Raw genomic sequence first — 25510 nt, forward strand, 5'->3', positions numbered from 1 at the left:
TCTGTAGAGGAGACATAAGGCATTTCAAATGCAATTAATCACACATGACAGAATATTCACTCATTACTAGAATGATATTTTCATTATCAATAATATATTTTAAGTTCTTTTCACTTAGAGGAACCTCTCCAAACTACTCAGGTAGACAGGCAGGCAGACGATGGCCAGGGAAACTGTCCATCAGCATCCTAACGTACAAGATGTTAAGGTACAATAAACAGACTAGTTCTGCTGACTCTGACTAATTAAATCAATTCTGTTGACTCGGAAAATTTAAAAAAATAAAAATTAAAAAAAAATTTAAAATCAAGATACTGAACAACATCTTCCAGCACTGCCCCTTCTAAACCAGAGAATTCCCAGAGCTTTTTGAAAAAACATCATGGATGCAAACTACTCCTGACCTGGATGGCAGCAAGCAAATCTAAAGTAGTAGTAAGGTAATAGGTTAAACAGGACAAAAATGCAGAGACACTCAATGTTCTAAAAGGATTTTTGCTTTTAATGCTTTAAAGTTACCTAGCAGTATTTTGCTGTAAATAAGATGCATCAATACTCTGTTTAGTGTATAGAAATAGTACCCAGACAGTACCCAAGGGAATAGGTGTCTAAAATCAAGTTACACCTACGTCATGCTCAGTAATTGCTACATACTCAGTACTGTAGTCAGATTTCAACTTGAAAGTGGAAGAGCTGTGAAATTACTGATCAAGCCAAACCCAAGATGAGCACCTTCATGAACCAGAGCAAAGGACCCCATGAAACCAGCTTTGCAATTTGACACGAGACAGGTAACTTACTAGGTATATCATCTGTAAACAAATGAAGGCTACCCCTGCATTTCAGATGACTTCTATTCTAAGCATGCAACACCGGAATTTCTGCAGTCAATTAGTGCAGAGGGCGTTTATTGCCCTGCTCTTGTTTGCAGAACAGAACATCTGTTATTAGCAATAAATACAAATAATCAAGGAATGTATTTGAAACACAAGAATGATTTCATGATATTTGTTCCATTTCAGAAAGAAGGAAAACGATCCCATAAATCTCCAAATGTGACTTTTAAAAGCCACAGCATCCGTGTTGGCGTGTAAAGATGTGAAAAGCAACAAAAAAAGCTTTACAAGAAGTTTGTTTCACTTCCGTGTGGCTGAGGAGGTGGAGAGTCACACGAGCAACACAGGGAGATGCAGAAGCATCAAAAAGGGAAGTCTTGGATAAACGGGCACTGGTTTTGTTTATGGAATGTTTAACATCAAGGAAGGAAAAATAAGAAACACATGCAATTTTACCTGATAAATATCAGACAGGCTGCTGCTCCCAGAATCACTGGCAATGCTACATCCCGACTGGCTTGAGGGGACGTGAGTCACCTGAGGATGAGGGTTGTCGGTAAGATGCATCTTGGTAAGATCAGCTGGAAGCTGTAAATAAAACAGATTTGGGAAAGGGAGAAAAAGAAAGAAAAACAAGACATGTAAGTCTGATTTGAAGACAAAGTTATTCATAAAGTTTTTGTCACACATTTTAATATCCATCTGTAACGTGAGATACATTTTCAGAAAAAGCTAATTTAGGTTAGGCTTGCCCAATCACATTCAGATGTTATACAACTGATAGAAAAGGATGCACCTTTCTATAAAGCCAAGGTCTAGCCTCTTTACAGCCAACTGGTGTAACATCAACAGGCTTAAGAGTGCATAAGATGGCAAAGAGATGATGCCAGCCAAACAGACCACGGCCTTAAACATTAGCTTATGTTGCAATCCAATACGAAACAGGATTCCTGTTTATATTCATGTCTCAGTTCAAGAATAACCTTTAGAAAACATCAATACAAAACAGTAAGTAACGTAATCTAAACAAAAGTTTTAGTCCAGAAAAAGCTTTTAATTTTCTTTAAGAAAATGAGTACACAGAAGGGCTATTACACATTCTTGGTACATGTATGTACAATGGCACTTCTGTAAGTCAATCTGTAAATGAACACATGTATGTAGATATACACATTTTAGTGCATGACTGAAGCCTACAAACATGTTCCTTCTATTGAAAAAAGTAGTAGGCTTTTGAAGAATCAAAGCCCCATAGAATACTATAAAATAACTAGTCCTTTAATTCAGTTGCTCATTTATTTTCTGCCAGATATATTTCTAGTCTTTTTTAAATTTACATTGAACTATAAGGACCATCCTATGGGCTCTAAAAACCAGGACAGATTCTTACTTGCAAAGTAACTCTGGGAAATGAAAGACTACAAAAACTATTTTTCACTATCCTAACACTTACATTATTCTAGTTTTATATACATCTTACTTCCAAAAAGAAAGTATAAAATATCCAACCTGTAAATTAATATCTATGTTCACATGTATTTGGAAAAGGAGAAAGTTTGAAAAGTGAGAGATTGCCAACTTTCACAAAGTCCCGTTAAAAAAAACCCTCCAAGCAGTAGGTATGAAATAGTGAATTTCATCCAAATACAAAGGAAACACAACACTTTGAAGCCTACGTTTAGCCACCAAGAAGTTTTACAGGCTGAAAACAAAAGAAAAAAAAAAAACCTCTTTTTCAGGATTTGAGAACAGCAAAGAGGTCAAACCATTCAGCTGACAGAATTCAATCCAGTGGCCAAAAGGTACACTCAGCACGCACGGCAAGAACCGATGTACACCGAGAGGTGACCTCTTCCACAACAACAAAATGTAAAAGCAAAGCAGGAAATTTGAGATTTAATTCTGGTCTGGAGCACTAGCTGGGTACTTTTTAAAGCCAAATGAATACGTCCTACAGCACACATAGAGAAAAGCACTATCCGGACCTGGCAGCGCTAGGTTTACAGTTGGGTCTTGATCATCTTAAAGGTCTTTTCCAACCTAAATGATTCTATGACCTACTGCAGACATGAGGCAGAAAGTGCTACATCATCTTCCTTAAAGCCTGCGACAATTTGGACATGAGTTAAGCCACTGGTATTTCAACGATGCCGACCACGTTGCTGATGGAGGTCGTTCCCCTGGCGTTCCCCATCTGCTGCCTCCATCGGAGCGTTTGGCGCCCACGCCGCAGGGTGACACGGCTCTTCTGCTCCCTGGAGGTTCGCACGTCAGCCGGCTCCACTGCAAGCACACTGCAGTGCTGGCGTCCACGCGAAAAGACAGAAAGGCACGTAGGAGCAAGGGCAGCGCATGGCTTACCAGGGAGGACGACACCCAGCAGCAACCCAGCGCTTGCCAAATTACTAGGCAGGGCTCCTGGCAGTCACTGATACGCTGGAGGTCAACGCAACTGAAAAATCCAGGAGTTTTAGTAAATTACAGAACAAATCAACCCATATAGATTCATTACCCCTACCTTAACAAGACCACAGTTTTGCCGCAAACTCCTCAGCCTGAGCCCGTTTTACAACCTCCCTATTCCAACAAACAGCTCTGAGTCCAGCTTCAGATTTCTTTCTGTCCCTGTGCAAGTCCCACACTGACTGCAATAATACAGACACAAGGAAATCTAATTTAAGCTCCCTGCTATCCAGATTCAGAATGATTTTCAAACTTTCAAAACAGCTCCAGGGAAAGAATGACCAGAACCACAAGCAGAAGCAATTCTGCAAGATTTCCCAGGAGAACAGGGCAGATGCCTGCTCTCGACCAAAAACTGGTGCTATTGAAGCCCGTTCAGGGACACACACACACACACACACATACACACTGCCACATACAGTTTTTCTTCCTTAATTTAGTTTAAATTTTGAGGTTTTTGTGACAAAGGCTGTTCTAAACACCTAGGTTGAGAAGTACTGCTGGAACAAGACATGGCTTTCAAAATAAAAAAAGTTCTGTATGTACTTTGTATGCTATTTTCACAAACACACATTGAAGACCAACCCACACCACCACCAGCCTTCCCAAAGGAGTATTTATCAACTCATTAATCACTTACAACTGATCTTCATTCCCCCTGCCAGCACTCCCATTCATTTCCATCGCCTATAAAGCACCTGGGCCTGTATGATGCTCCTGCTGGACTCTGCAATATGTTCTTGTAAAAGACATTTAATGCAGGTTAGATGCAAGGAAACACTGCAGTATCTCTTTAAATTTGAGAGAGATAAGGTTTATTTGAGACAAGTGACCTTTAAAGTGCTGCTTGCCACTCTACTCAATCTCCCAAAATAAATCACAGCTTCTGCCTTTTGTATGTCGTTTTTATTACCCAAACTGATTGGTCTTTCTTTCAGAGCTCACTAAGCAGAAAGACAGGGACAGGGTGTTTCTGTAAAACATGACAGCGGACGCGGGAAGGACTTGCAGGATGTGATTGTGAAGTTGCTGAAAGTGCTACAACATTGCCTTAACTACTGGTGAATAATATTCACTTATTATTTGACTATGTGTTTTTTTTTTTTGTGGGAGAAACTTAGAAACTGTTGTTACAATTGCATCAATATCTTGAAAAATTATGTGTTAGGGAAGTAAGTTCAAAATAGCAACATTCACCTATGTCCACGTTAGAGGTTTTCAGATGCAGACATACATACCTGAATTAATGCCTCTGGGGAGACCTTACTGCAGCCTTCCAGGGCTTAAAGGGGGCTGGTAAGAAAGATGGGGACAGACTCTTTAGCAGGGCCTGTAGCGACAGGACAAGGGGTAACGGTTTTAAACCAAAAGAGGGGAGATTTAGACTAAATACAAGGAAGAAATTTTTCACACTGAGGGTGGTGAACCCCTGGCCCAGGTTGCCCAGAGAGGTGGTGGATGCCCCATCCCTGGGAACATCCCAGGTCAGGCTGGACGGGGCTCTGAGCACTCTGATCAAGTTGAAGGTGTCCCTGCTCGTGGCAGGGGGTTGGACTAGACGGCCTTGAAAGGTCCCTTCCCACCCAAACTATTCCATGAGTCTATGGTTAACTTCTGGCTAGTTGTGTGCCTCACAGCCACGGACAGGAAAACCCCAAACATCCACGAAATTCTGATAAACACTCAATACAGAAATAGATTACTTCCTTGCCACTTTAAACCATAACAATTGCATTTTTTCACATGAAAGGACAATCTGGAATTCGAATACGAGTGCGTCCGACGTGCTGGCCAGTCCCTACATCGGTGCCAGCACATCCTTGTGACTGACCTTTCCCAACAAAGGAATATTTAGCATCAACCCCCCGCTGAAACGCCATACTGTGGTTCAGAGCTGAAAGCGAAAGGAAGTTAAGAAAACAGAAGTGATGGTCTGCACAGCCAGCTACAGCTCTGCCCTCCCACAGAGTCAGGGAAATACAGTCGGTGATTACACCCAAAAAACCTGAATCAACAAGGGGATTTTTAAAGAGATATTGCAAATTGCAACAGGAAAAAAGGAAAGAAAAAACACTAAATCCTTCGGAAGCTCGTCCTAATGGTAGCATCAGTCTGTCTTGCCATACAAACCCAGAAGCGACAGCAGCCCAGGCAGCTTTTTGTTAAACGCACGTGAGATTTCTGAAGGAGGTTCACAGGGTCCAGCCCATCCCGCTTGCCGGGACGCAGCCAAGGCCGGCTCATGAAGCGGCAGCGCTGGGGAGAGGGCAGGGGAGGGCAAAGTGTAAAAGGCGCTTCTGGGTAACAGTTAATAAAAATGACATGCACAGAATGCTAAATTCTACCCACAAGCACCCTGAAAGCACCCACAAGGTGAAGACTCCACCAGGAGCTTGGCTTTTGCTATCGATCTCATGGGTGCAGCCATCCCGCACTGAAGCAAGGGGCAGCAGCACTCCTGCTGCTAAACCAGAGAAACCCCAAAATCCTCGCCAAGCCCCATACCTGTCTTTTCTCCTATTACACAATACAATGCAGAAACTCTCACATTCAAAAAAACAAACCAACCACCAAAACAGAAAAAAAAAAAACAAAACAAAAACAAGCAAAAAACCCAAACAAACAAACAAAAAAAACCCCAACAAGAGGAGCAGTACACGTAAGTGCTTTTTTGTCCTATCTGGACAGTAAGGACACTCAAGTCTTGCACGTCACAGAAAGCAAATTGCATTGAGAGACTGATTGATAGGTTTGAATGGAGCGGCAGAGCTGGGAGCAGCACTGCTGCTCTGAATGGCTGGAGGAATCGGAGGGACATGAAGGGACAGCAATGGGACACTATAAAAGCAACGAAGTGTGGGAGAGAAGAACCTTTGCTCATACTCGTCCTTGGTCATCCTTGGAAAAAAGGATGGTCCTTATGAAGAGTGTGGAGAAACCAGTGGATGTCAGGGCTAAGGGATGAAACCCAGGGAGCTTGGCAGGGGAGACAAAGAACCAGAACAAGGAGGGAGGAACCAGAAAAGGACACAGACCCTATAGCATCCACTACTGCCCAAAGGTGTCCCAGGGGAAACCGCTCAGTGCTTTGCATGACACCAGGGGACATGTATGGGGCCACAGGGACCCGCGACCTGAACCAGCACAGACGTTCTTCGGTTAGCTAAAATTACCAGCTAACAATAGCTAAAGATAAAAGAAGCACTAAAGTTGGTGAGAACCAACTAATACAGCAAAAAAGCTGCAACCTTCAGTCATGAGCAATTTATACTCTAATAGCCAGTATATTTTTCAAATAAAGAAAAACTATACACCCAGTATTCCAAAATTATTGATTTCCTAATTAACCATTCCAAACATGCAATGCATCTCAAGAAGTTATTTATTACAATCCATTTGAATAAGAAAAGAGTGAAGGAAGAGCACACAGTAAGCTTACAGCAGTAACCCAAGATTACGCTTAAAAGCAGAAGGTTTGGTGGGCTGGACCGCTCCCCAGATCCCAACTCTATCCTTCCATTTTTCAACAAGGTGTACTTGCAAAGAGTATTTGATTTGATTTTTTTTTTCCCCCCACAGGCAATCAGGATAACTTGGTCTAACATAGAATTACCAACTTTCTAAAACTAGTTTGATAACAAGGACAGAGGTATTTAGAGCAACGGCATGATGATTTCTCCCAGAGACTGCTGCGGTCTCCGGCAGTTCCCTAGCAAGACCGTATGAAGTTTAACAAAGACAAGTGCAAGGTCCTGCACCTGGGATGGCATAACCAGAGAGCCCAGTACAGGCTGGGATCTCTGTGACTGAGGAGCAGACTTGCCAAAGAGAGACCTGGGGTGCACAAGAAACCAAATATGAGTTAGTGCGTCGCTGCAGCAATGAAGGCAAATCAGATCTTGGGCTGCATCCACAGGGGCATTACTTGTGGAGACAAGAGACATGAACATCTCATTCTACCCAGTACTTGGAGTAGTCTCCAAGCCTGGAGAACTGCGTCCAGTTCTGGTTCCCACAATTCAAAAAGGAGGTGGACAAACTGAAGAGGGTCCAAAGGAGGGCCACAAAGATGATCAAAGGGCTGAAGAACCTGTCCCATGAGGAAAGACTGAAGGAGTTAGGTCTCTTCTCCTTGGAGAAGAGAAGGCTCAGGGGGGCGTCATCACAGTATGCTGGTACTCAAAGGGCAGCTACAAAGAGAATGGAGGGTCTTTCTTCCCAAGGAGCCACACAGAAAAGATGAGAGGCAACAGGTATAAAGTTTCACCAGGAGAAGTTTCATCTTAATATAAGACAGCAATTTTTTTTTACTGTGAGAACCATCAGTCATTGGAACAACCTCCTCAGGGACACGGTAGAGACCCCACCACTGGAATTTTTCCTGATGTAATTTGACAGGGTTCTAAAGAATCTTATCTAGGCCCCCTTTCCAAAAAGGGCCGTGTTGGTGCAAACACTGCCAACTGACACTGCTGCACGATTACCAAAATCTCATGGGTTATTCAGCATTTTCTGCACCAGATGAGTATCGGAAGGGAACCAACCAGCCAACCTCCAGCTCATTTCCTCTTGGATAGCAGGAAGGTCACGTTCTTCAGTTTTATTACTTCACTTCCGTCACCAAAACCACCCCAAATTTGCAGTGGGGCAGTACTTTCCCTCCATAGCCACAAAACACTTTGCAACAATTACACTGAACTTTTATGCATCATTTTCAAGCTATCCCGTGCAGCAGACTGAATTGCATCTCACTGGATCTCATCCGAAAGTATCTAATTTTCAAGACATCCAGTCTGAGGTGTCTGAAAATAGCAAAGATGCAGGCAAGACAACAAAAACTGCCATTCTGCTGTGACACGGGTCTGAATAGAGATTTCCCAACTAACACTAATTTTCTAAATTAATACTTAATTTCGCTTTGCAGTAGTATTTCTATCTACGCCTATGGCAACACATACTATATACGAAGTGATGTGCCCATTTTCACCAAGTCTTGTGTCTGTAATTTTGACATTAATTGGAGTATAAATTCCGATACGTGGTATATCTCATAAGCTAACAGACCATTTCTACAGGCCCAAGCAGAGTGCGTCTGCAGTGACATTTACTTCCCACATAAACACCATTTACTCTCAGGAGCAAAGTCGCACAGAATACTCAGGAATTGAATTAAAAGCTAATTTTGGCATAATAGATTTTTAAGATTGCACATGCCCTGTACAACAGAGCAAATTACGTGATCTTTGACGAGATGACCACCAATCAACTCTTTTGCAAAGCACACTAAAAACGATTGCTAGCCTGAGGACAACTTTCCTTTATGTGCTCTCCAGGAAGGTTTTGCTAAAAATTAAGGCTATAGAAAAGTCATTGCAGAGTTTGTACAGAGAGGAAAGTAACCACAGAAGTCGTAAGTGAAGTTATGCCGTAGGAGGGCTAAACTGAGACTTTTGTCTTTCTATTCCCCATTCTTTCCAGGGAAAGGAATCGGAAGAACCTCTTTTGGCACTGGGACCGTGCTCTTCATGCCGTTATCTCCTATGTGGCTGACTTTTGGACATGCTGGTATCTTTCCCCCTATAGAAAAGCCACATCTGCGTCTCTGTGCCACAAGTTTTGAAAACAAGTATCAGTGTTTCCTGGTACAGTTTGGATATCCAAAAAACACATGCTGAAAAGGCACAGACAATGTGAATCTGCAAAATAGTCTTGACAGATGGAAACAAGACCTATGAATTATCTTTTTCTACGTGTAAAAGCAGCTTCATAAAAGAAGCCCCAACCTGCAGTAAATGGCATGTTTATTAAACACATTCAGAAACATCCTACAAGGAGGGGCTGACCAAAGGACTCATCAGAAACAAAATTACTAGAGTAAGCACAGACTCTGTGATTCTCCCAGTGCATAGTATCCACTACAAATTCAAATTAATGGAAGGAAAACGGGCAATAATGAAGAAAAAGTTTCACTTCACTCCTTATCCTTGATAGCGAAGTTCTTCGTCATTTTCCTCGGCCCCGGTATGGACGTTTACAACCAATCGATCTAGTCTGGACACAGTAGAAGCATCAGCCTCCTAGGGAACAGCCTGTCCTTCCGTAGGCTGCGTAAGCAAATTTTCTGTCCTTGGTTCTTACAGATTGTCAGTAACCTTATACCTCATTTGCATTTCTCAAGTTCCCTGAAACGTTGCCAGCAAGAGTAATATTCAGAAACAACACGGGGTTCATTTCCATGAAACACCTGAGGCCAAGCACGACGCGGCCCCACAGCGTCTGTGCACACGGACGCTTGCTGCGTCACCGTAAAACCCCCGTGCACCGCTACCACCAGCTCTTGCGCTCCAAGCCCAACAATCCCAACTTCAAGGCACATACATTTATTTTGTTTATTGCTTCAGCTTTTCCATTAAGAGGTTTTCACTGTTTTAAGCTGGAACCCATTAACGCACCCTTGAAGTGTGAACTATGATTACACTTGGTAACCTCTGAGCTTTAGGAAATGCTCCCGCTCAGGCTTCACTACACCCCAGTGATTTAAGGGTAGCAATTTTCCTTTCTCAGCTGATACAGAAAGTTTAGAGTGTTATGAACAACCAGTTTAAAAAAAAAAAAAAACAGAACAAACAAAAAATGTGTTTGCCTTCAGTTTTAAAAAATTAAATTAAACAAAATCGCCAAACTAAAGAGACCACTTGATCAGAGCTGAACGGGACCACAGTCCTGCGGACCCCCTGCCAGCTCCCACCTCTCCTTTTTACTGACTATATCCTTCCCTTCGCTTCATAAGCCTTTTTCTCTTTGACGCCCTTGATTCAAAACCCTTCATATAGTTCATGTTAGAATGAAATAGTTCTGCCCAAATTTCTGCCTTTATCTTTTCCGCTTGCAGTTCCAGTCTTTGGGTACCCCCAGTTTCCAGCAGCCCTGCCGGGAGCTCTCCTCTTCGCGATGCCCGCATCCACCTCCAATACCTTTGCTATCTCCTGTACGCCAAGCCCCTGCCACAGCAGAGGGAAGCTTTGTCCCAGGAGCTAGTGGGCCAGATGGGTTTCCAAGGCGGCTCATTCCAGAACACCGTAACTCCAGACACAGGCAAACTCTCCAGCGCGTCCCAGGCAGCACGCCCATCCTGTGCCAGGCCCCTGGCCTCCCTCTGGCATTCCAAACAATCCAGATCCGATTATTTTAAACACTTCATAGTCAAAAACTCTACCACGTTACAGAGGCTCCACGTAGAAAAACATTCCCCAAAAGTGGCGTTTCCATGGCCTGTACCAACCAGCAAGAAGCGGCTGGCAAGCCTGGCTCAGCACTGCTACTCCCGCGGCTTACCGCTACCGTCAGGGCCGAGCCCCAGGCCTCCAGCCTGCCCCTGCTTTCTCACAGAATCACTAAGGTTGGAAAAGACCTCTAAGATCACCAAGTCCAATCGTCAACCCAACACCCTCATGCCCAGTAATCTATGTTCCACAGCGCCACGTCCACGCATTTTTTGAACATTTCCAGTGATGGTGACTCCACCACCTCCCTGGGCAGCCTGTTCTGATGCTTGACCACTCTCTCCATTAAGAAATTTTTCCTAATATCCCATCTAAACCTCCCCTGGCACAACTGGAGGCCATTTCCTCTCGTCCTATCGCTGGTTACGTGGCAGAAGAGACCAACCCCCACCTCACCACAACCCCCTTTCAGGTAGCTGTAGAGAGCGATAAGGTCTCCCCTCAGCCTCCTCTTCTCCAGACTGAACACCCCCAGTTCCCTCAGCCGCTCCTCATCAGACTTGTGCTCCAGACCCCTCACCAGCTTCGTTGCCCTTCTCTGGACACGCTCCAGCACCTCAACGCCCTTCTTGTAGCGAGGGGCCCAACACTGAACACTGGATTTGAGGTGCGGCCTCACCAGTGCCCAGTACAGGGGCACGATCACTTCCCTAAGATTCTAGCATCTTCTGTGCCGGTTGTTTTGATGGTCTCGCTGTGTGCCTGCGATTCCATCATCGGTTTGTTCATTTTCACAAGCTAACTGATTTAATTAGTTCAACTTTTTTTTTTTTTCTTTCTACAAGCTACTGCAACAATGCTTACTCCCACCGACATGCAGCCAGTCTATCACCAAGCAAACCCTTCTGCATCCCACTTTTCACTCTCATCCATCCCATTCATTCCATCTACAGAAAAAAAAAAGCCCAAACTTCTCAGATTTTTTTTTCTTGGTATCAGTAAATATTTTAATCATTTCATATATCCTGCCAGTAGAATAATGAGAAACGACCAAAACCAAATGGAGTTCTCTAAACTTATTTTCCAGAATTTTAATTAGCCTTTTTCCCCAAGATTTATATAAATTAACTCTGTTTTATGTTCACCTTTTACGTATGAGCTACAATTTTGCTCCAGTTTAAAAACATTTAAAATACACTTAGAGCTGTGTTAATGGGAGAGGAGAAAGTTGCTCCTCTGAGATACAGAAAGAGGCCACTTAGGTATCCACAGAGAGGGTAAGATGAGCCCAGCCAAATTACCTATGCTGACATCAGTCCTCAACTAACTTAATGCAAACAAAAACATTTCCTTAAAGACCACAGATGTTCCACCAGTGGCACAGAAGAAGATTTCTTCAGATTTTTAAAGAGCAGCAATGATGTCTTTTTTGTTTGTTTGTTTTTAAAGCCAACTGATGGGTCAAATATTTTCCCCAACAAGTTCAGATAAACTCCTGTAACTTCAGTGACATGATGCAAAGAAAAACGCTGCCTATCCAACTATACAAACTTCAGATCATTTCCCTCTTCAAAACATCCAGAAGAAGGGCTTGCTGACAATATTTATTTCAAAAATTGTTTCAATTCATTAGCTACAGCACCTACTCACTCGAGTTGTTGTTAGTACTACAGACATGAATCTCAAAGAAATAAGGACCAAGTTGCTACCATCCCACGACAGCCTTACAGTGCCCTGAAAACTATCCTTGTAGCATTCCTAAAATAACCCCAGGCTTACCAGGAAAAAAAAAAGTAAAAAACCCACAACAAAAAACATCTAAAAAGTACAAATCTCTAGAGGCTGTTCTATGCCTCTGGCAGCCAAGAGCTTCTTGGTCTTCATGGCTCCTACAGTGCGTAGAAAATAAAACCCTCTGAAGTATTCCATTTCCGTAGTAATAATAAGGTGACATGAGGACAGAATTTCAAACAATTCTGGTGTTGCCTTAAACCACACATGTAATGCAATTTTAATTTGGTTTTCATATGTCTAAATTATAGATTACTGCTTTGCCTTAACTCATGATAACGCTAAGCATCTGACACGCAAATGTCTCTGCTTCAGAGAAGTGAGGACTTCAGCTGTGAAAATCCACCTGTGAAAAAATGTACCGGTATTGATGAGAGCTCCATACGACTTGGAATATCCGATACATAAACATAAGCTGCATTTTTTACAATGATGAATTAATACGGATCAAATCTTCTCTGGTCTATCCACAGAGTAACATTTTTTAAGCATCAAGAATTGCGTTTTGTTATTATGAAAATCTAACAGGAATGTTCAAAAATACTTATTTTCAGTGCCAGAGTTCAAATATTCTACTGTTTGTTCTCACCACTGAAACTAATACTTTACAAGACTGAAAAGAGCCTTGTCTAAATAATTAGAGCAGAAAACAAACTGTGGCGGTGGCTAGTGATGCTATGAGTTCTGCACGGAAGTTTCTCAAGTCATTAAAACTCCGGCAGCCACGCGGGCGACAGCAGCCCGACGTTTGGGGAGCTCTCATCCCGAGACAACACTGCAGGGCACGTGAAACTCCTAATCTACATCAAGTTTCATCTCAGCTGAATAATTTATAAACTCTTATATGCACTGATGGGTAAAATTCCGTGGTGGTGATGGTCCCTCATCACACATCCTCAGGCTGCTACGACCTCACTTCACTGTGATGACATGCAAGTGACAATTGGCTCCAGGGACACACTGAGCAGGGCTACAAGGGCGCACGGAGCGCAGCATGAGCACGCCAGTGCCTCAAGCAACGCTCGGCAACATATTGCCTCTTGGCTAAGAGCTGCGGAATGAGGCCCTCAGATCCTGTGTATGCATAAAAACAAAGGAGCACCAATCTTCCATCTACGTTTTCTTGCTGTATTCATAAAGAAATGCATTCGTGGAAGTGAGAGGAGCAAAACAAGGTGGTCCCGAACTAGGCTGTAGCTGTAAGCAGAACTGAAACAAAGCAGGTTTAAAACAAACAAAGTCTAGGAGGAAATAAATGAACAGATAGGTGTTTATTTGCATATTAAGAGCCAATTTCCAATAAAAACAATACTTCGGGAAAAGGCTTTTTCTGTTGAGAAGTAGTACGATGCGTACTTGCATTTAACCTCAACATACTATATACTGGAGTATAAGAAAATCCAAGCTTTCTGAAGTAAGTGGCCACACAGCTCATATTAAACCATTTTTATCTTAATAAACTATCATGCAAAAAAGTGCATTTAAAAAGTTTTACAGAAAGTATCCTGCAAGTTGTTACAGAAAAGAGAGTTAAACTTTTAACTAAGCGTCAAGAAAATCGCTGTTGGTCGGTCCAGGCACTCACCCTCTAAGGGCTCAGAGCCCTGAGTAACCAAGAGGCTGTGCTCCTCCAAATAAATTAAGATGAAGAAACAAGGCAATCCTTCTGTTGCAGGGGATGGAGGGGAAAAAAAATCAGAAAATATGAAGTAGGAGAGACCATAAATACTCTGAGGAGCTGGCTGAAACTCCAGAAACACAGAAGAGAGCTAAACCATACAAGCCAAAGCTTGTAGGAGGGAAGAGAACCATCAGGAACCAGAGGACAGGAGCTCGCAGGGCAACCACCCGCTGCCCGCGCCTGCACACAAACTCGCACACTCAGGTGATGAGCGTCCACAGGTCCCACTCCAAATGATGACGGGGTGCTCCGCACCGCAGAAAGTTGGGCTGGAAGCTACAGGCATGGACAGAGAAAGACTGGAGGGAGAGGCAAGGCCAAGAGGAAGAGAAAGATGTGAAAATTGACTGAAAAAGAGAAACCAAAGGATCAGTTACTCCATTTGCACAGAAAACGTTTCAAACTCATAGTACCAGGGCTATGTTCCATATAAGTGCATTAGCAAAGACAGGGATGACATCGAATCAAATCAAGGACACACTATCCAAGATCTATTTTTCTTCTGAGGAGCTAAAAAAAAAGAAATTCTTTAATTGCATGGAGGTTTCAACTCAAGATCTTGGAGATCAAATTGATGCCACTTGAATCAGAAGATGGTGTTACAGTGATATTGGTTACAGATAACTAAAACTTGCATCATGTGCCTGTGGGACAACAGCAGAAATAGAAATGGGACTGAAAAATGACTCCAAGTCTTCTGCTCTAACTCAAACACAAACTTTTACAGAGCCAACATATCTTGTTATTATGCTTAGCATTATTAGATTTTATCTAAACAGCAGAAAGAAGAAGAACACAGAAGTCTAGAGAAAATAAATTACTGTCTACTGTCGTAAGCCAAGTTTAACATGCACCTGGGATCTTAAATTAAACTGTGTTCCTTCAGGAACAAACATTTTAGAAGCTTAGACGTTAATTCAAAAACCCTTATTTTCTATAAAAAGCACATTATCTCAAAAAGCATCCTTTTTTAAATATCCTCTATAGATACATTACCCAAATACTCTGTATTTTCCCCATCAGACCCTCCTGCTACACAAACGGGTAACTGTATGCATTCTAGGACTGGGAAATTGTTAGGATGTGCATAAAATTTCTATTACAGGAGAACCATATACATCTAAATCGTTAAGTTTAGAGCTCGCTGTCGTAGTGACTTCATAATGCATCTCCATTTAAGAGTCTAATACCACAAAGCGCATTACAGACAATTTAACAGATACTGAGAAAGTTATCATCAGAATTACAAAAACTATCAGAATCTTGCTGAGATACATCTGAATTATTTGATTTTTTTTGCTTTAAAATGTCACATTGGTATCAGAGGAATTTAGTTTAACATAAGTTTGAATGCTGCTTCTCCTGACAAATACAACCCATCTGTGGAAGCAGATCGCCGCAAGACTGATGCGGGGTCCTCTACTGTCCTTCATCTTCCTCCAGAGTCACAGAGGCTCGACAGCTGGGACTGCTTTCATTACTGTTTTCCACACTCCTCATTGCTTAGCAATATTCACCACACTTCCTTAAGGACACCTGCATCTATCTACCTCAGCTTCTACAGTTCACCATTCCAGAAAGCATATGGTCTCCAAGGCAGGGACCATTTCTTATGATGTGCTTCCAGCGTGGGATTCTGCCCCTGTGCTGGCACCTCCAGACACAACTGACACAGGAACAACCATCATCTTCCCGCGAAGGAGAATCGTGGTCTCTCTTGGACACGTTTCCAAGTATCAGCATAGTCTTGAGAAATGCTGTTGACCTCTACAAGAGCCTGCACGGACGAGCGAACGGCTCACATACTGATCCTCAGGTGCGCTGCGGAAGTTCACAACGCTGGGCGTCCTCTCTCGCTTACCCGCCCTTCAGCAGCTCTTCATGCAGGAAGAGAGACGCGTCGATTACTTCACAGGCATCTACGCCGTCCCTTTCGCCTTCTGAAGCCAAAAGCAATGGAGTCTCTGGGAGATGAGGGGTGCGTGAAACACCAACCGGTGTGTGCAACGCAAACCGCTGCGGACACCCCTTGTCCTCAGAGAACATCTTCCAGGAGGAGACGGAGCTCTGAAACCTGCCTTCTCCTGCGGGTCACTCCACAGCCACAGAAAGTACCCCCCTGCGTTAAGGCTGACCTTCAGAAGTATTCTCCTTCACGTACCCTCAAAGCTTACCTTTCTGATTAGTCATAGGGAATATGACATCACTGTGCTCTGATTAAATAGATGTATCATTACACTGTCACATTCAGAACAGCTATAATTACAACTGAGTCAACAGCCCATTTTCAGACTATTGTCCTACACCAGTTTAAAAGCAACTAATTAAAAAAATTCTGGAACAGATATCTACATAAATCTAAGAAATTTTGAGTATAATCACAGAGAAAGCAAATGAAAAATCAGATGTTCACTGGTCTATGGCAAGAAATGGTTCTAGTTTCAAAACAGTATAATGAAAATAATTGACTTTTTCAAGTTAAAAGTAACAAATTCGCCTATTTAAAATTCTGCCATCAGTTATTTTGCTGTAATATGTATTATTACAAAACACCTGTCATAGAAACAGACTTGTGGTACAAAGCTCAGATATGAACAAAATGGAACAAACTCAGATATAATTCAGCCCATCGGCGTGTTTAACCCTATGCACGTTTCCCTTCAGAGTTGCAGAACATCATGAACAGATCAGTTTAAAAGTTTGTGGGGGTTTGCAGGAGTTTTGGGGGGCTTTGTTTTGCAGAAGGAGGCTATAGGTGCTTTTTCTTTTGTGGTTTTAAAGAACTTTTAGCTATGGACTGGATTGCAAAAACAGTTAATTGGTTTTCATCAGCCATTACAAAACATAAAAGGAAAGAAAAAACTAACGTCCCCCTCCCCAACATTTTATACCATTTCATTTATGAATAGTAAATGAATGAATAAATGGCTTGACTGCTATGGCAGCAATCCACTAGGTATCATCCACAGAGCTGATGCAGGGGGCCGGAAAAGCCTTTACAGGTTTTTTTTATATTATTATTTTGCCCCTGCCAAAGCCTTATGTGAGTACAGGGTTTCTTTTTTGTGGTTTCTCACTTTGGCCCAGACTCTACAGAAAGAGCAGTCTCAGCTGAAGAACCAACGTGACTAAGCATTCCCATTTTTTAAGCCATGTTCCACGCTCAGACCTCCTTAATAAGGGTGATGCAGGTAAGCCCAGCTTAAGTAAACTGCTCCTTTCATATTTAATGTCTACAGAGTAAGAGAGGAAGAAAGCAAGAGCCTACACGCATACTTGAGACACAGATGACGATACAAACGGGCCAACATTTGCCAGCAGGAACTCCAAGGTAAGGAGCTGCCATTCCTTGGCTGAGCACACGGAGCCCATCAGCCCTTCAAGGCAAGGAGTACCTGCAGCTCCACTTCACCCGATGACGGGGTGGACTCAGCACACGTGAAACAGCCAAAATTTGGCCACACATCCACCCACATTTTTACACACTGATTTTGGCAACTGCCTACAGAAGCCCCAAAGCCCAGCATTTTCGCCCCTGTGCAGAGCGCGCTGCCATTTACATTTTTGTCAGACATGAAAACCAAAGAGGGAAAACCATCCCACGCAGGGGCTCTGCACACCCAGCTGCACTTCTTGTGCCTCTCCACACTGTCATGCTGCTTAGACTCTTAACTTTCTGGGACCAAAGTCAAGAACAAATGTCTTGCTCCAAAGTCAATGCTGTATCTCATGATGTCAAGAGCAGATGGATTTTGCCCGCTGCCTTCCAACCCTGCCGGCTTTCACACGCAAGAAAGTTGCACAGTCTTTATTCTAGCCTGTATGAGCTGCAGTACAAATACAAAGTTGTAATAAATGAATACATGCCTGGCCTCAGGTTTATAAGGCAATTCCCACGTCTTAGGTGACTCCTTCACAGCAGCACTAATAAAATACCAGCAAATTGGCTATTTTCCTGACCAAGCATACCAACTAGTAAGAGTTTGATAAATAGTGTATTCTTTAAAATTTCTTTAAAGGCTTTTATCTCAATAGATGGGTTTCCTCAAATGTTCTAGATTTCATTAACTCCTTTAAAAGAAGCAGCTTTCTTTTTCACACATTTTTTCCACAAAAATACTGCATCTTCAGACACACAAAATAATTTGTGTCCTTTAAAGCTAATTGTAATTACATAGTTCAGCTAAATAATTAACCAATTCCACAATGCTGCACAAAGGAAACAAGCAGTACAGCTTCATGCAGCTTGAAAATTAGAACATCAGTGCGTTTGTACACCAGTATTTTCAAGTTAGCAAAATATGCATGCAGTCATAAAAATGTTACACTTCAATAACACTTGCTTCATATTTATAGGCTAAAAAGCAAGCTTTACACATTTCATAAGCAAACGGCATTTTTTATACCTCCTGTTAATTTGTAAGCTATTTGTATATAAAACAATTCCAAGATTTCAAAGTCCCCCCTTTCCCGTTTAGAAATGATTCCACGAGAACAGTCCATGCCCAGCCAGGAGTCCAGCCTCCCACCCAAGCAGCGCTCAGGGTTTGGGAAGCGAACATGCAAATAGCACCACGGCTGTCAATACATGTCAGAGAAATGCAGCACCGACAAAATCTTACTTACTTTGGAAGCCCATGGTTGCAGGCAGTTGGCGTAACATCGAACAAGAAAAGCCATTTCTTAGGCTGGGGAAAAAGAAGTTTCCTTTCTCAAAGAAAAGCCACAGAAGAAAAATAGAGAGTAAAATCCCTTCTGGATTCTCTTTAAAAAATCATAAACCAAAGCAGCAAACGTACGTGTGTGCAACTTCTCAGGCTTGAATTTCACACTGAATTCAATTACAGCTTCCACTGTATCTGAGTAGTTTTCAGTATAGCAGTGAGTTAGCAACAGCAGCAGCAATTCCTATAAAAATGTTCCCATTTTAACAAGCACATAAATTCAAATCAAAATGTTTCCTAGCTTTTCAAATACAAATATTCATACGTTCCCCCAGGCAAGAGGCATGTACCCAAAAAGTGCTGCTAAAATTGAATTAATTCGGAAATGGATTAGAAATGCAGGTTAAAGCAACAATACATTAAAAGGTGAGATACGAATTCTTCAAATTCCTTTCTTTTTTTTTTTCCTCTTCACTAAAATGCATTTACAAGTGGCTTATTTTCGGGTCCACTTTTCGGAAACTTCACATTCGTATTGTAGATGAAATTTTGCAAAGGTTCTTCAGCATCTTAGGCGATTCAGGAATCCCACGCCCTGGATATTAAAGTTTCTTCTTTATACTCCTTGTCCATCATAACTGCAAAAATGGAATTAGTGTCCAGATTGTAGCTCCAGGATATATGATCTAACAGGTTCGTACAGTGGAATGTATTAAAAGCCTCTGCAATACAAACCCTTTTCTCTTTTGCCCCCCTCCTCCTTTTTTTCATGCAGTTTACAACTCTGCAGTGTTGCTTAGTATTCTAACGCATCAGTCGGATGCCACGGTTAATCCACGCCTAGCCTTTCCAATTAAAACATTTCTGTAATGCACAACAAAACAGCACATCCATGACTACAGCAAGACCGGCTGCTGGAGTCCTAATTCCTACTATCCCTGCTTGCTTCTCAGCAGCTCCCTCAGGAGAAGCTCCCATCGATTGGATGCTCCGCAGCAAGATGAAATATCTAATAAGGAGGAAAGAGAGTGGGAGGGGAACCGAGCTAAAAGGATGACATCACCTGTATAGAAAGCCTTTAGAAACTGCATTAGATCAATTGGCTACTGTATCTGCAGATGCAGCCAACAGAGCATCTTTATTGACCTAACATAAACACGCACGTCGGTACAACAACTGCTCAGCAAAACACCCCTGCTCCACATTACCTTTTATATCATTTTATGATCTATTCATGCATATACTGCAACTCTGCAGATTTTTCTTTTTCTAAGATTTTTTTTTTAATTAATCTCATGTATCTATTAACACTTGCAACAGCATTTTGGTGGATTATTTCTCATCTTTGCATCCACATTTAGAAATAAGCAAAATAAATTTATCTGCAGACATTCACATGCCTGCACACACAGATACACCCATAATCAGTTCAGAACAAAATAATTTCTGCTTTCATGTATGTGACTCAAGAGCCTTAACATTTTTACCTCATCCTATACGCTCATTAGGAGATTTCTGTCTCGAATGAGAAGTAAATTTCTTATTGAAAGGTGATGTTTATAATTCTCCTAATTTTCATGGTTTTGAAACCATGTTAAAAGTTTTGGTGGGTGGGGCTTCCCCCCTCAACCCCCTCAAGACCAATTCTGTTTATAATAATCAAAATTGCCTTAATTCTGCAGTCATCAATCTCGTTTTACAATTTCTTTTTGCAAGTGAAAACTGCAGTTTTTGCAAGCGGCTTACTACCTTGGACGGCAGCCCAGCCTGCTGGAGAGCTGCTCCGAGGAAGCACCTACGAGATCCCACACCTTTGAGCTGGGACTGCCGTGATGCTTTCAATTCCTCGAAGGCGAATGACTCCTGCTACTCTGCAAGAAGGGAGGGACGCGCGGAAGAGAAAGAGAAGGGACAGAGGGTGCTGGCGCTGTGAAAGCCATTATTTCATACTCTGGATCATTTACTTCATCTGCAAGAAGGGGAACTCACTGTTTCCGCTTTCCTCTCTTTAGAAAGGATTGTCATCGCCGTATCTCTCATTATTCCCAGTTTGCATGAGACTCCAGGGTCACTCTCCAAAGCCAAACTAGCCCCTGCCGGCCATGCCTCCCATACAGGAGAGGAGCTTCCAGGAGTGGCCTGGTGCCAGCGAGGGCCAAAACCCCCATTTTTACTGTTTGTTTGCTTATTCTTGAGTGTTGAATGGGGCAGTTGAGGCAATCCACAGCAAGTTGGTTTTCATCCACTGTGCCGAGGGGCAGGTGGAAGAAGATTCTTACATTTTGGAAGCCAAGTTGCACCAACAGGACACCCCACCCCAACTCAAACCGCAAGCTCCTTTCAGCAGTCATCCAGAAGTCGAATTCTTCCCAGCATGTAACCCAAGTTACGACAGGATTTGCGCCTGAACTAAGAAAAAACCTTCCCCGAGCACCTTCCAAAACTCCCTTAAAAGAAAAAAAAGAAAAAAATGTATTAAAGGTATTGATGTCTGAATTCACTTAGCTGCTATCAGACAATGAAAATAATAATAGATGCAACCAGGCTTCATAAATATTACTGGCTTTAATTTGCATTTAAACATAAAAGAAAAAATGAACTTCATTCCTGCACTTGCAAAATTTGCAAACCCGAAGTCTGTTTGATTTTTAAAAGCTGACAGAATTTTAAATAACTACTTCAGATTTTTAAAATGCACTATACCAGCTACATAAGTAGCTGTTTCTTTTACTGTTCCTTCAATAGTGAACAATAGGCTAGAGATGTCAGCTTCACCTTACGTATAACGGTATTGCATCTTTTCTAATAATTCACGAAATTGTATTTAGAAGTATCTTAAACATCAAGTATAATGCCACACTGATAAATCTTCAGCAGCAAGGAACATCCAAATACTTTTATGCAGTGTTACCTGTACTGTAGTTATCACCATCACAATTTATATCAAGGAGAAAAGAAAACCCACCCAGCTAAAGGAAACCTCTCCCTGCCTGCACGCACACCGATAGCGCACAAACTCCATCCCTCAGCAAACCAGGCAGATATTCATCTCCCAGCCGCATTTTAAACCCGACGCATCGTGCACAAAATCCAATCCACTAGAGATTTTGGTGTGGATGCCGTATTTTACAGCTACTGTAAACACGAGCTCAATAATGGGAACAAAATTCTATTTCCTACTAGTTTTGCCTTTAAGTGAAGATGACATCATCCCTCTGCCCGTCTCGCCAATGAGCGTGGCGGCGGTCCCGGGGGGCTGCAGCCGGCTCTGCGCAGCCCTGCCCGCCCGCGTGGCCCCGAGCGGGGGAAAACCTGACCTAGTTCCACACCCCAGCTTTTGGGGCAACCCCCCTCCTCGCTCCTGGGTCTGTCAATGCGCTCAGCGCTGCAGCCCAGCCTGCAGCACAATGCTGCAAGTTTTTGTAAATCATCTGTTTAACAACAAATCTTAAAACTAAAGCAACTCGGAGATGAAAAACAATCCGATAGGAAGGCTGCTCCGCAGGGATCGCAACCGAAACACTTGTGCGGAACCAGGCAGAATCACAAACAACAAATCGCCGGTCTCATTTTAAGCCAGACTCATAGTTTTCAGAGAATCTTAAGGAAAAAATCCTTTGGTCTACAATCTCTAAATTAAAGGTGGTCTTTGTTTCTTAACAGCGGGTTTTTTCCAGGCTTGAAATCTCTCTCTATACATTTTTATGCATCACATTCCCTTTATCCTCCCATAATGCCATCTGAATCCTGCCGACTGTTAAATAAATCCGCACGTTCCAATTGTCTAACAAGAGTAAGTCACTGAAAAATGGGATGTTTTTAAAAGGAAAGTAAGGCCTTTCATGATTTAAATGCACATTCAGTTAAGCAGGATTAGGGTCTTATTTAAGGACACACAAACCAAAGTTCTGCAAAAGCAGAGAGCACTCGCAGCCGACACGGCAGGTACCCGTCAAGCAGCACTACTCTTCCTGGGCGGTCAGAGACAGACAAGCCCATTGTGCAGCGCCGGCGCGGAGGACGCGTGCCGATCGCAAAGCTGTCATGGCACTGGCTGAAAAGGCAGAAGCCACCGGCGTGCCAGCGAGCCGAGGGGCCTGGGCTCGCTGACTTCTGTCCTTTTTTTGTCCTCAGAGCCAGGCGACCGCTGGCACGCTGTCCCCCACCAGGTCCCCCCGCAGCGGTGCTCAGCTGTCAGCAGGTATCCGAATTTGCTCCCCGCCTTGTGAGAACAGCGGCTCGGGCAGCATCCTGCCTCCAAGCCCACGGGGGGGCTGGGGAAGGAGACCAGCTGCTTGGAAAGCAATCTGTCCTTTCACGCGCGGGCAAAGACGTTTCAGGCTAAAATAACTCATTTTAATAGAGTTTTGCAAGTGGGAATTGCCAAGCGCAGCAGCCTTAATGCGGAAATATGTTAGCATTCACGGCACCTGCATCAAGAGGTTATTTCAATGTATTTGAGTGCTTTAAATCCTTCTGGAAAGGCAGGAGACGGGGAGCGCGGGGGGCAGCGGGCAGAGCCGGCTGCGGCACGAGCCGGACGCAGCCCCTGCTAGGCTGGCACAGCCTGCTTGATCCCATGTCGCTGGCATGCCACTCCGATTTCTCCCCGCCATTTAACTGAAGCATCTTAAATGCATCAGTGTACTTTGCTGGCAAGCTTAGCCCCTCGTTAGGGCTTCTTGGGAATACCTGTTTAAAGGAAAAAAGAAATAAAGCGGGGGGGGGGGGAGGGGGGAATCCACCTCTCCACCCTGTTCCTGACCCTTTTAGCAAGCGGAAGCAGGGAAAGCGGCACCGCGAGCTCCCCTGCCCTTCAGGGGACATTACGTGGTGCGACCACATTCTTACGTACATCGCTGCCCACGACAGCACTTACTAACGGGCTGCAGAAAAATCCTACCGAAAGAGCCGTAGGACTCCTAAGTGGTATGAAAACACGATCCATCCTAAGGGAAGGAGCGAGGAGGAGCGGGAGGGAGCGGGAGAGGGAGGGCAGAGACTGTCATCATCCCTGAAGTGATGTAAGCTTCTAAATATAGCACCAGCAACACAGAAGGAACAATAAAAAGGCACCATGGATTCAATTTCTCCATCGCTTTCGCACTACCCCAACCATCTTTTTTCAGCTGTTGTGTTAAGCACGGAAAGGTCATCTCCTATTTGCAGCGATTCAGATTTATACGGTTTATAATTTTTTTTTTTTAATAGGTTTATAAATTACCGCTCCCTCCTGCGGATCTCTGCTGGTGCACGCTCTCTGCGGAGTCGGGCAGCAGCATGATCAGCATCGCAAACAGGGACGGCGCCAGCATGGGGGGAAGGGGGAAGCCCCCTCTGCCACGGACTCAAAGAAAAAAGTTCATTTCTATGGTTTGAACAGAGATGAGTCGTATCACGCTCCTCCCTTCCTTCCTGCCATCTCATTTCGGCAAGGGGTGGGGAAGTTTAGAAAGGTACACAACCCAAAAATCCCTGGTGGTGAGAGGGGGTGGATACCAACCCCAGAAGGGTCAGTTTGCAGGACTGAATCCACCCGAGGTACCGAAAAGACAAAATCTCTAATATCCCACAGCAAAATTTCCCAAACGCGTTTAGAATTCTGCTCACTAAAAATATTACCTTAATCTAGTCTCATAACTGAAATAGCAGCCCAAACCTAGCACGGACCTGGGCATAATTCCCTCAGGTGCCACCTACCTGGGAAGCCAGTCGGAGCTTCAGTTCGGGAACTGCAAAGCTCACCAATGTATGTATTCATTTTCATCCCCAAAGAGCTGATAGGAAAGCCACCAGAAAATACCACTTTTTCTTCCCTCTTTTATAAAAACTGTATCTCAAGCTAAAACAAGCAGGTTAAGACTATTTAGAACATAAGGTACCAGCGCACCTCTCGCTAGAAAAAGGCCTCCGATTAGATGACCTTGAGAATAACACATTAACTCCACAGACAAGGCTAAAAATCATTAAAATGCCAATTCCAACATTTCTTCTGTCATTTTTCGTGAGGATTAACACCAAATGGGAAGCCTGAAAGCAGGAAGGAATCTGAGCCCTACCAAATTTCAAAAATTCTCTCTAAGCAAGGGTGATTTTCAACAGCCAACTCTCATTTATTTGTGGTCAGGGCATCCAGCTTGAAGAGCGTACGTGACACGAGCATCATCTCGGCCATGACATCTCCTGACCATTTTCCTCCCAGGAACAGACCCGTGTCTGGAGGCACCACTCTGCTCTTCTGTGTCCAGAGTCTACACCGACAGACTTGGCTGGGCTCAAGCATCTCAGCTGGCCCTGGACCCAGGCTGGGACCAGCCAGGCGTAGCATGGCCCGAGCCCGGTAACAGCACGGGCAGGGGAGAAAGGGGCAAGGCACCGGCAGAAGTGCTGAGGGCTTTACTGGCAGGGTGACCAGAGCACAACACACAGATCTCCAATTCCACCGCGTCAGGGGAGCGCAGCGCAGGCCCTAGAGCAGCTCTGCAGGGCTTCCCTCGTCAGATGAGGCATTGCAGCATAGGGATTTCCAGACTTCCTCGTTTGCTGGTATGATCCAGACCTTGTTGCCTTTAAAAACAGAAAGCTGAGTATGCTCTTGGAAATTTCTCCCCAGCATCATTAGGGGTCCCTCCCTCCACTGAGAGCAAAACAGCAGCAAAAGGCCAGTTATTCTCACCCAATCTGGGAAGCTGATCTGAACAGATAAAGCTGTGGGAGGGCCAGATGCCATACCTACGCTTCAGGTTGACAAACCACAACTGTTAACAAAGCTTTAAAGGAAGCAAAATCAAAATCATAAAAACAATTACAAGCATTGTGGCTACACTACCTCAAACTAAAAACTTAATCACA

The 25510-nt window shown here is 43.5% G+C and overlaps 1 protein-coding gene across 1 annotated transcript in view; it reads right to left on the reverse strand.

The window, feature by feature from the left end:
- The window catches only part of RAPGEF6 (Rap guanine nucleotide exchange factor 6), a gene marked incomplete at its 3' end in the record, with an annotated part of 101649 nt that overhangs the window by 18253 nt on the left and 57886 nt on the right, over window positions 1-25510 (reverse strand). The window contains exon 7 of the mRNA XM_082006259.1: window positions 1293-1424. Within this exon, the coding sequence (XP_081862385.1) occupies window positions 1293-1424 (132 nt within the window). The remainder of the gene's footprint in view (window positions 1-1292; window positions 1425-25510) is intronic.

This window comes from Phaethon aethereus (assembly GCF_964289735.1).
Source record: "Phaethon aethereus genome assembly, chromosome: 14".
Lineage (NCBI taxonomy): Eukaryota > Metazoa > Chordata > Aves > Phaethontiformes > Phaethontidae > Phaethon > Phaethon aethereus.